General features: G+C 35.8%; 1 protein-coding gene across 6 annotated transcripts in view; it reads right to left on the bottom strand.

Annotated features, from left to right (window-relative positions):
- The window catches only part of LOC138911529 (lachesin-like), a 202,912-nt gene that overhangs the window by 118,291 nt on the left and 71,748 nt on the right, over nucleotides 1–12,873 (bottom strand). For all 6 annotated transcript variants that reach the window (XM_070210854.1, XM_070210855.1, XM_070210857.1 and 3 more), the window contains one exon: nucleotides 5,995–6,124. In XM_070210854.1, the coding sequence (XP_070066955.1) occupies nucleotides 5,995–6,124 (130 nt within the window). The remainder of the gene's footprint in view (nucleotides 1–5,994; nucleotides 6,125–12,873) is intronic.

Raw genomic sequence — 12,873 nt, 5'->3', positions numbered from 1 at the left:
TTTTATTAGAGCATCCTTCCACTTCTCTATAAGTTTTTCCGTTCAATATCAGTTTTTTGAAAATATCACGCTTCTCTTTAGTGCAGTGCTTTCCACGTTCCTTTGTAATGATGATTCTTAAATTTTTTAACGAAATTTCATTAAGAAAAGGGCTAATGGTGCTATTTTTTCGGGATTTTCGGGTTCGTTTTTCTTAAAATACCCAAAAAGAAATATAGACAGAAATTTGAAGAACGCTTACACTGTTTTTGTTTATCAAATCAATTTTCAAAAAAATGGGAACAGTATTCGCATGTTTTTATCAAGAACAAAATGTATTGTTGTGGTGCAAATATTTTTTTCACAGCTGTAAGAGATACGGCAGATAAAAATTTGAAATATTATCTAAATTTTTTAATGATCGATTACTTTTATTATTTATTACTCCAAATTACTTTTGCGAATGATTCTTCAACCTTTGACCCGTTTGAGCCCATTTTAATTTAAATTTTTAAAATTGTTGCAAATTGTGAATGAATTTTATAATTTCATTATATTTTATATAATTTATCTTTGATTTTGTAATATAATATTATAATACTTAGTAGTTTGCATTTTGAATAAAAATTTTGTTTTTGTGTATTTCATTTTTTAATATTATATTCAGGCAGAAGGCCTTTGTATTTGATTTATTGATATTTGCCTACTTCGGTCAGCGCAGTGATCTCCTCTCTAATGACCATACAACTTTTTAGGTTGTACTCTGCCTTGAAGCACACAACATAGTGGGCGTCATTACAATGCTACACACAATTTCAATTTAATTAATTTAATTAATTTAATTAATGCTGCTTCTTCTGCTGCTGCTGGTGTCGTGTTGTTCCTCTTTAACTTATTTGGCTGCCTTGGAGCGGTCAGCGTTGCCGGTGCAGGTCATCGCACAGGCCGTGGTGTACAGTGGTCCAGCACAGTCTTCAGGGCATTTAAACGTCATCATTGTTATAAGCTTTTAATAAATTTCTTGTTGGATGAGGAGCAGGTGTATCGGCTTGTGTTTTGTACTTGCGCTCTTCCGCCTCGTAGAAGTCAGCTAGTTTCTTGACGTTCTCCCAAGTCGGAGGCCTTGTCTTATTATATAATACTTTGCAAATTTCGGCTTTGCGCTTCTTTATGCGCAGCCGATCTCTTGGTTTCTTTTTTTTTTTTCTCAACTGCTTTGTTAGCCGTTTCTCTGGCTAGAAGTTGGCGCGCCCTGTACTCATCAAAAGTGACGCGTGAGGACATAATATGCACTTAGGCCACACCATACTCACTCAGAAATGTATGCTTGTATTATTTTTTGCCGTTGTTTTAGTTGTTACTTGTTACTTGTCACGGTCGCCATGTAATGTTTATCACGTTGTCGTTGTCAATATATGTCATTATAATACATGCAAAGTTATTAAGTTACCGTTGTAGTATTATGCTGTTATTGGTTAACAGCTACAAAGAGAGAGAGAGAGAGAGAGAGAGAAAGAGAGAGAGTGAGACAGAGAGAGAGCGGGTGTTCTCATTCATAAGTGCCCTCAGCTAAAAGCAGCTAAAATGCAAAATCACCGGCTATCCGTGGTCAACGGTCTCACGCTGTCTTGGCCTGCCCACACGGCATCTGTGTATGTATGTGCGCAGCTCTGTATGTGTAAGCATGTGTATGTGCATACGTATATACGATTATATTTATGCTATGCGCTTGATATATTTATTTGTACTTGCGCCAAAGTGTTACAAGTTGAGTTATGTATTATATGTATGAATACACCACAAACTCCTCCCCTCGCCCTTGACGAGCTCTTTTAATCAATGACAATGGGCCGAGTCCAGCAATGGGATACTCCACCAGAATGTATCTGTGCCGCGCAATTGTCTACAGGCGTCTACCGCCTTCGGTTCGTTGTTGCGTTCTGCCATAATATCGCTGTCCAAATCGATGTTAGCCCCGACGTGTGAAACAAGGAATATCTGTACTCTGTACTGTAGATTGATTCTATTTATTGTTAGTAAGGTTTCGTATTAATGAGCGTTATCACAAAATTCTTTTTTGGTGGCACCCAAAATTCGATTAACTGTGCTTATTAATTTGATCTATGGTTGATATCTACCTGCCTATTATTCGCTTTAATGAGTGGTTTTTCTGTTAACTTAGACCTTACCATATCATCAAGGTCAGGAGTGCGGCTATAACCTTTAAGGTTATAGCATTTGCATATGCTACTGTGCGGAATAATCAGATAGTTTTCTGGAACTTAATTATGTCATAATTTAAGGATAGATTTATAGTTGAATGAGAGTAATTAGTCAGGTCACGTCGTATTGGGCTTTAAGCAATATTTAATGTTAATGATATATCTTTATCATATATATTTTGAGTTGTCCTTGTAGACCACCCTCCCTTTAATAAAAACCGATATTCTTAGGTGTTCCTATACTTTCCCTTCTATGCACAAGGATGTTAACTTGTTTTATAGCCTTTAATTGCTTTCGGCAAAAAACTTTTATATAATATCGTTAAACAATATACAAAAGAATGCAATAACATTATCTAGTTGTCGAAAGATTGCAATTCTGAACATCTCGTTTTACACTCCTACACCCACACTCCTTTAGTGAGCCGAGGACATTCTTTTTATCGGTTTAGCATATTTTGTGGCGCGCTTTTTGGCCAAGCAGAGTGAAGATAAGTTTTAACGGACATCATGTCTCTTTCTAAAATAACTTCGGGGTTTTTCCTAAGTCTCAATGGTATACGAGAGAGACATTTCGATATGAATGGTGGCCCCGGCAGACCTAAAAACGTATGCCTTACATTTATTAATTGTTTTTTCGTCCAATTTGTATACTATCTCGATATTCTATTTATTGTACCTCACAGGGTCCTAAGTCCTTAAATCTTATATATGCCCATTTCATTTTTGTGAAAAACTAAATATCCTATTTCTTGTTTAGAATTAGATTTAGTGCCGTTGAATATCTGCTTTTACTTTTCTTTTTCTCGAAAAACTAAACATAACTGTTGTTGAGTAATCATTTAGATCATATATGGGGACTATTTTACTGGAATCAATGAATTGCCTCTGTGGCCTATCAAAGACAAGCTTATATAGCTAGTAAGTACTGCTGCAAACCTTCTCGGCTTATTTTTCTTTTATCACGAGTGCATGCTTATGACTTATGTGCATTTTTGTTTGTGAGCTTTCGTAGCTAGCTTTGTGGGTAAGCTTCTTGTTGTTGCTTATTTCTAAGTGCATATCGTCTCCCTTGGTGTGAAAGTAATCTGTTAATAGACCACTAGCTCGCGCGCAGGCGCCTCTTTTCAACTTGTGCTTTGATCTATTTATATTTTCCGTCGCTTGTTAGTGTTGTGTAAGTTCCTAATAATTTCAAACAAACCCTCTTTAATTATTTGGCTGCGTTGTTACAGTAGAAACCCATAATAAAGGTTCATAAAATTGTGTGCTTTAGAAAAGGTTTTCAAAAGCAAATTATGGCAAGTCAATCGAAAACACTTTTTGGCTATGTGGAAATATCATGCATTCTAAATGTGCGGATTGCACTGTAGCCTAGTAGTCAATAGTAGTGCTATAGCCCAATAGTTTGCACTGCGGGGGTTACCATAGCTTATAGTGTTCCCACCGTCCAACCTGTGATGCCGAAGCCTCTAGTGGGCGTTCCACCAAAGAAACATTTTTTTATTTCCATTTTTGCCCCTCACCTCTCATCGGATGGTGTAAAAGCTTTTATAAGGGCAAAAATGCAAGGCCCAGACATAACGGCGAAAAAATCCATGTTTACTTATGAGAGGGACATTTCATCCTTCTAAATAAATTTACCGCCAGATATATTTACAAGCAACTGATAGGGACCTTTTAGCTGTTCTTGGGGACTTAAATATCCCAGATGTTGGTCATCGCCATTGAATTGAAACTATCTGTGTCCCTCATTGCCTAATGAATTTATTGATGGTTTTCATAAAATGTCACGGCAGGTTAATCAGGTGCATAATTCATTAAATAGGTCTCTTGATTTGATCTTCATGTTTGAGGATTGACCCACTTACACTTCCTGAAGACCCTTTTCATCCAACTCTGGGTATGGTCATTGATCTACCAGATCGAGTGCCTGTCAAGGAATCGGAGTTAGGATCGTGCCGGTTGTTTTAGTAAGGCTTATTTTCATAAACTAAATGAGATCATTCTGCATGTCAACTAGTCCCTACAGTACAATTGTGCAGACATTGAGGTTGCTATTAAGCTATTTAATCATACCTTGTACTCGATCTTCGATATATTCGTCCCTCTTGATCGCCAAACGAGGGCTTTCTGGTTATCAAGGGAACTAATGAGATCAAGTTTAAGAATCTGGGAAACCATTCGATCGAACCGATCAAACCATTCGAAAATCCATATACTATGTAGATTACCTTCGCCGTTGTCGCCTTCAGCTTGCACATAATCCTAAGACATTTTTTAACTTCGACAATTCTAAGCTTAAGACATCTATTTTGCCATCTTCAGTTAAGTTTGCTGATGAGGGCGCGAAAATTTTCAACCTTTAATAATTTAATTGCTGAAAGTTTTTTCTCAGCGACCTTAATATAATCAAGCCTGTGCTTCAGCATTATGTAAATCTATATTAGAACTTTTTGAATTGTTTGTAAGCACTTCATCTTTTCCGACCATTTAGGAAGAATCGCTTATAATCTGCAACTGCAACGTCTATGTATCTCTTTTATTTCACCTTTCCAGCATTGCTTCGTGAAGCGAATATCTACCACCACTAACCTTCATTAGTTTAGTTTGCTAGCTTAAGAAAAGAAAGTAAACTGATGTCATCTATAATGATTTCAGTAAGCCTCTCGACTCCGTTAATCACTCCTTAATGATTCATTAATTATGCCTTCTCGGCTTCCCAGTTAATTGTTTGAACTCGATCCCAGAGTATTTACGTTACAGAATCCAAAAAAGTATATTCAGAAATTGTTTTCTTCTTCTTGTATTTAGGTGACTTTCGGTGTTTCTAAAGGTAATCATCTTTGTCCGCTACTCTTTACTCACTTCATTAATTACCTTCCCTCGATACTGTCTCACAGTCGAGTATTAAAGTATGATGATGACGCATCATGTTATCTTTCACAAACTGATATTGATGGCTTTCAATCTTGGTGTCAAGTCAAACTGTTAAATTTAAAATTTGTTTAGAAACCCTCCTCAAATTGTTTCTAACATCCTCAATTGCTTACCGCTCGAGCGTTAAGCGTGTTCGCCACAATATTCTATTCATCAAAGCATTCACAATCAATTTATGTTGCTTGCTCTTCGTGGCTTAAAACTTAGATAACGCATTTTTCTACCTAAGCCCATCTAACTCCTGACAGTAATGAGCTTAATCCATACTTTTCAAAATACACTTTAAACTAAATTGTCGGTAGGATTAATTGCCGTTAGTATATAAATATATATATATATATATATCAAAATCATTTTTTTTTATCTGTTACCAATCCAAATCATTCAGATACACTTAAGGCACCATAGAAGTAACAAATATTTGACTGTGGTGAGCATTCTTTTAATATTTATATTATATTGTGTTTTATATATAATATATAATATATATAATATATAATATATATAATATATAATATATATAATATGAACAATAAGTATGGCACAGCCAAGCTGGTCTACAAGTAATGCTAATACAGAAGTTATTGAGTTTTAAAAAATGCGTCCTGCTGGCCATAGTGGTTACACTTTTAATGTATGGAGCTACCGGAAGCTTTAGTTTAGTGCTATGCAAAAGATTTTTTTTTCAGCAAAAGGAAACATTTAAGAAAAGTGCGTATCCGCATAAGATCTTTCTTAACTTATATATTTAAATATCAAAGCTTTACTGATCAAATATAGCATAGTTTTTTATCCGACGTTTAGAATCGATTTTTTTTTCAGACTTACATGACTACATCAACCATATATTCACCTGTATATTGGAGTAGCTTTGTCATCTCGGTACCATAGAACTAATATAGCTTCATCACCGTCGTTAGTTGTTACATTACATGGAAGGTAAACATTTTCACCAATCAAGGAATCTATCGTCTGTATGAATGCTATAATTTGTAAAATATTAAAATTTAATTAAATTTATAAAATCATTCATGCAGCATTTTTAGTTTAGTTAAATTAATAAATTAATAAAACGAGTATATTCTATTTATACCCTGAACCCATTAAATATGGGTAAAAAGGGTATAATGTTTTTGTGCAAATGTCTGTAAATCTGTCCGTATGTATGAGCGCAAGATTCTCAAAACTTATTAGAGCTAAAGACTTGAAATTTTGAAATTAGGTCAATATTAGGTGGGTAGGTCCTTCTAGTGCCTTCGAAGTACTAGATTGTTTTGAAAGTCGACAACTTGCCACAATTTGCAAGTAATCAGTATCAAAATCATGTTTTTAAGCTAACTTCTTAGGTTTTTATAGTTTTATAGTTCTTACAGTCACCAAAAGTGACATGTAGTTTACATAATATAAATATATGTAGCAATTAGTGCTAACTTGTATTGCCCAATAATTTAATTCAAAATTTAATTACAATTGGCTTTTTGAGACTACTCAAATATTCTATGGTACAATAAGATATACTGTGGAAAATGACATTAAGATCGGTTAAGAAACACACCGAAATTACGTGGCTTGACCGTCCATGTGTTCTCGGCAGCTAGCGCAAATTCCAAGAATATCCGTATATATGTACACACACATTTATGAGCGTCTGCTTAAAATTCTATTGACAGTATTGTAATGGCGACTGTTTTCTGTGGGAAAGTATTTATTTTTTTTCTGGTCTGGCTGTTGATTAGTGTCTACAGCAAGGAATGCGGTCAGTTGCGAGTTCGAACCCTGCAAAGCGAACTTTTTTTAATTAACTTTTATTACCACAAGCAAGAGCGTTGAGCGAACTGCATTTGGTGTTGATATAAGGGGGTTCAGGGTATTCCCTAGTCGGGAGCTCCCGACTGGAACCGTATTGTTATTTACAATGTATTAAAAACGATAGAAAATGTTACACATCCAGTTTTGGTGTATACATGAGATTATAGATTTGGGCTATGTCTACTTGTTTTGAAGCTAATAACTTCGCGATTATTCAAAAGCAAATACTTTCGTTTTTTTTTTTTAATATCGATTACCAAATCGTTTTTGAGTTAAAATTAACAAATGGTTGGATCCACTTTACGCATTCGTACCTGTTCGCGAAAATCGCTTTTAGAAAACCCGATGATGGTCGCTTACAAGCAATACTTAGCCACAGTATAATCTGGTGATATATCACATTTTAAGCCGTGTTCTTCCTCCTTTTAAAAAAGTTCCCACTTTTACAGGTTACTAAAATAAAAAGCTTAGCAGGCAGAATGGTAAAATAGCTTTTTCAAAAACATATGGCTGAACGGTTATTTTGCTAAAATAGCACCCAGAAATAGATGATGCCCATATGGATGTCATCGAAAACGAATCCGCAAAAGTGTTGAAACATACTGTTCCATGCAAACAAACAGCCAAGTCCCGCCGATCAGTCTTCCTGGATTCACCAACATTGAGGCCAAGAAATAAACATTGAACCCAGCAGTACCAAAGGGTTAATATGTTACTTGGTGCAGATCATCCACTTCTGTCTTAAGGAGAACCACCCAGTGTGCGAAAGATAATGCATGCTATAGTGCAGATCAGCCTTGGGATTCAGAGGCGAAGCTACAATGCCTGGTCAAGCAGAAGGTTGTCCGAAACGTGGCTCCTCCATGAACGGCTATTGGCGATTTCCTTGATTGTATGGCTTACTGGCTCAGCTAGCTGTTGGAGTCCTACTAAAGCAACTTTGCCAAAAATAAATAGGTGTATTTAATTTTAGAGGCTGCGATCTGTGCGAGGCAACAATAAGTAGATCCGCCCAGGTGTCTTCCACAGGACCATCATAATACTCATTAAGCATGATAAGCGTCCTTTCATGCATTGACTTCTAGATATATAAAGGTATCTCCACAAGCCACCTATCGAAGTATGTGATCTTACTCGGGCCAGCATTGCAGCATATCGCTAACGCCTCAGAGAACTAATAGAAGGACTAGGCAAGTCCCCCTGGAATATCCCCTGATTTTAAAGGATAACAACCATATGCATTTCCCTTTACCAAATACACTACATTAAATTTCCCAAGTACCACAACTTAATTCGTTTGTTTTATTGATACCCAAATTGTTGTTGGGCATCTGTCACTTTGTCGCATGCCCCAAATTGGGGATGACCCAAAAGGAATGCAATGAAATCTGTTAAGCAACTTCGAAGTATTGTTTTTGGTTGGTATCAATAAAGTAAAACGTTCTAAACTCATTGAGGAACATTGAGCTACAATAAGATTGAAGCTGTCACGAGCACAAGCCACCGCACTAATCTTAAGTATTTTCGATGGATGAGTAAATTAAAGCCTTTTGTCCAACGTGAAAATAATGAGAGTGTAATTGACGGGTAACATCTTAAGGAAATGCGATTTGCTAGGCAGCAACAATGGATGCTATCATAAAAACAATTCGAAGCATGTAAAAATGTGTTTTGTGATGCTGAGTATTGACGAAATTGGTAATAAGAGTATAATAGTTTTGTGGACATATACATACAGCATGTAGAAGGAAGCATATACGTCATCATAACGTATATCTTGGAAAAGGATTTAGATGCAACGATGTTGCTTCTGCTTATGTCGTCTATTAACTCGGAGCCAGATGGGCTGTTATAGTTTATATTGCGCCTTCTTGGCTTCTAAGTGTGTGTGCCAGGAGGGACGCCCAGGCAAATATGTATAACCGCACACCGTAGGAGATAATGAATTTCGGAGATACCCAATTAGACCAGGTTATTTTCCGAGGGAAGTCGGATGACCATTTAAATTTCGCACAGGCGGAATTCGATTGCTGCTACTATATCTTCAAGTGATGAAGTCGGGAGCATAAGATAATTGAAGGAGGGTTCGGCTGGAACGCATTTTTCAAGTGGACAGCAACACGCTCGCTTTTTCTTCGTCACAGCGAAGCAAGTTTCAGTCAGTAAATCAGTAAATTAATTACTCTATGGCTTGTGCTGCTGGTTGAAAAACTCAATATAAAAGTGGCAATAAGGGAAGCCTGCTACTTTAAGTCAGTACTGTGTAGTTGGTTAAATGTTGGACTGCTACATAGTAGATGTATACTACGGTGAAATGTGCGGTAGCTCTGTTGGAATTTTAATTAATTGGAAAAATTTTGACTTAGCAATTGAGTTGTCGTTGGACTTTAAATCAATCTTTAAATATGAACATGCATGCTGAACGGCGATGATAGCCTGGCAAAGGCAGTTGACCTATTTAAGCAAGAAATAGTTCAAATGGAAGCTTATATATAAGGTGCACTTTATGTCCCTCTCAAATTTTTACCACTGGTTCAAGTACAACCTTAAAAAAAAGGTTGCGGCTCTTCGAATATATAGCCTGAACACATTGAAAATAGATAATAAGGGTATATTGTTTTTTTGCAAGTATACGTAACACGCAGAAGAAAGCATCTGAGACCCAATAAACTATATATATTATAAGTAAATTCCCGGTATGTTTAATAATCAAGATCTTTCTTGGAATACGTTTAGTTGATTTCCGTGATGTAAAATAAACAATATATATTTTGAGGAAACTCTTTCTGTTTTATTCAAAACTAATTTTGAAAATGAAATTTCAATTAAATCCCTTCATGAAACCTAACACTGGTAACGGCAGCAGTGTAACTTCTACGGGTGGTGTGGGCGCTTTATTCTATGACATTTTTAGCTTGGTTTCAGCGACCGAAATGTTGTCAGTAATTATGACCATGTTGCAACTGCTCATCTTATATAAAGTATTCAAATTGATTGTTAATAGCTAAGATTATCGAGACATGTTCGTATGTCTATCGTACCGTATGTAACATATGAGCACTTTGGAAACGACAAGTGGTAAGATTTAAAATTTTTAACGTCTGTTCTTCTAGTCACCGTGCAAAAAGAAGTTTACTATAAATTCAATAATCAATAAAAATCTATCAATATCGATCTGAGTTAAGTTTTTGGAGCTAACCTCAAATTTGATATGCTTATTTGGAATTTTGATATCGAATTAATCTAGCCAGGTCCGTCTGTCCGTCCGTATCTTAAGACACGTCGATCTCTGAATCTATTAGTGCTAGCGACTTAAACGTAGGTCCTTCTAGTACCAGCACAGTACGATATTGATTCCCATATCCGATAGCATTTCTCGTTTCCATGCTATCGATAAGAATTATTCTTGATATATTGTTTTTTTTTTAGCAAATCTCTTAGATCTTGAGGACTAAAGTCATTAAACTTGACTCGTAGCTTCTAGAATAGTGTATAGAGGTCTAGTGTCTTTGACGTTATACGAATTATGATTGAATCCTGCGCTGTGCTTATGTGCTGCTATTTTAATAGGTTTTTATTTTCTTTGAAAATAAATTGTTGGTATAACGGTCGAGTAGAACGCGTAGCATGTAGCGCAGTCGATTATGGGGCCCAGTCCAATTGAGGGAATATCACCTAGTTGGGAGCTCTCTCATACTTGTTTACCTTTAATTTAAATAGTATATAATAATATTTAACTTATAATTTGGGATAGGTTATGATTGGAGCAAGGAAATTACCAAAACTCTTTTTAGGCAGCTAATGTATGCGGCAACAAAATAGTATAATAAGAAAAACGATATTCGGCAATTCGAAGATTAATAACCTTAGCAGAAAAACACCTTGGAAGTTTTCTGAATTTTGTATACCCTGAACCCATTGAAAATGGGATAAAAGGGTATAATATTTTTGTGAAAATGTATGTAACAGGCAGTAGGAAGCATCTCCAACCTCATAAATCATATATATTATTGATCAGCATTAATAGCCGAGTCGATATAACCATCCAAATTTAGCTCGCGCTACGTACTTTCTTGTGTTTATTTATGTATTGCCAAGAAGTCAATTGAGGCCTAAGTTGGTGGGCAATATAAATTGGGTTATTAACTTGATTTATAGCTCTGCGGTGGTAGCGGGGAGGTTATATATATATATAAGATTCCAAAAGCAACATATCAAGTTTGATGATTCTAGCTCCTAATATTTACCCCATAGGCTCAAAAAACAGGATATCGATATCGATTTTTATCGATTGCTTGGAAACGGAACAAGTTATCGATTATCGGGCGCTTTATTCTATGACATTTTTAGCTTGGTTTCAGCGACCGAAATGTTGTCAGTAGTTATGACCATGTTGCAACTGTTCAACTTATATAAAGTATTCAAATTGATTGTTAATAGCTAAGATTATCGAGACATGTTCGTATGTCTATCGTACCGTATGTAACATATGAGCACTTTGGAAACGACAAGTGGTAAGATTTAAAATTTTTAACGTCTGTTCTTCTAGTCACCGTGCAAAAAGAAGTTTACTATAAATTCAATAATCAATAAAAATCTATCAATATCGATCTGAGTTAAGTTTTTGGAGCTAACCTCAAATTTGATATGCTTATTTGGAATTTTGATATCGAATTAATCTAGCCAGGTCCGTCTGTCCGTCCGTATCTTAAGACACGTCGATCTCTGAATCTATTAGTGCTAGCGACTTAAACGTAGGTCCTTCTAGTACCAGCACAGTACGATATTGATTCCCATATCCGATAGCATTTCTCGTTTCCATGCTATCGATAAGAATTATTCTTGATATATTGTTTTTTTTTTAGCAAATCTCTTAGATCTTGAGGACTAAAGTCATTAAACTTGACTCGTAGCTTCTAGAATAGTGTATAGAGGTCTAGTGTCTTTGACGTTATACGAATTATGATTGAATCCTGCGCTGTGCTTATGTGCTGCTATTTTAATAGGTTTTTATTTTCTTTGAAAATAAATTGTTGGTATAACGGTCGAGTAGAACGCGTAGCATGTAGCGCAGTCGATTATGGGACCCAGTCCAATTGAGGGAATATCACCTAGTTGGGAGCTCTCTCATACTTGTTTACCTTTAATTTAAATAGTATATAATAATATTTAACTTATAATTTGGGATAGGTTATGATTGGAGCAAGGAAATTACCAAAACTCTTTTTAGGCAGCTAATGTATGCGGCAACAAAATAGTATAATAAGAAAAACGATATTCGGCAATTCGAAGATTAATAACCTTAGCAGAAAAACACCTTGGAAGTTTTCTGAATTTTGTATACCCTGAACCCATTGAAAATGGGATAAAAGGGTATAATATTTTTGTGAAAATGTATGTAACAGGCAGTAGGAAGCATCTCCAACCTCATAAATCATATATATTATTGATCAGCATTAATAGCCGAGTCGATATAACCATCCAAATTTAGCTCGCGCTACGTACTTTCTTGTGTTTATTTATGTATTGCCAAGAAGTCAATTGAGGCCTAAGTTGGTGGGCAATATAAATTGGGTTATTAACTTGATTTATAGCTCTGCGGTGGTAGCGGGGAGGTTATATATATATATAAGATTCCAAAAGCAACATATCAAGTTTGATGATTCTAGCTCCTAATATTTACCCCATAGGCTCAAAAAACAGGATATCGATATCGATTTTTATCGATTGCTTGGAAACGGAACAAGTTATCGATTATCGAAAATAAGCTCGATCTGCGCTGACACTAGAAGGACATACAGCTAAAATAATATCAAGTCTTTAGCTACGGACAGACAGACGGAGACGGCTAGATCGACTCGGCCATTGAATATATATACTTAATGGGGTCGGAGACGCTTCCGTTTGCCTGTTGCATTTGCAC

The sequence above is a fragment of the Drosophila virilis genome, unplaced genomic scaffold (genome assembly GCF_030788295.1).
Source record: "Drosophila virilis strain 15010-1051.87 unplaced genomic scaffold, Dvir_AGI_RSII-ME tig00001317, whole genome shotgun sequence".
NCBI lineage: Eukaryota > Metazoa > Arthropoda > Insecta > Diptera > Drosophilidae > Drosophila > Drosophila virilis.
Note: the sequence above shows the minus strand (reverse complement) of the source record. Positions and strands in the feature narration are given on the sequence as shown.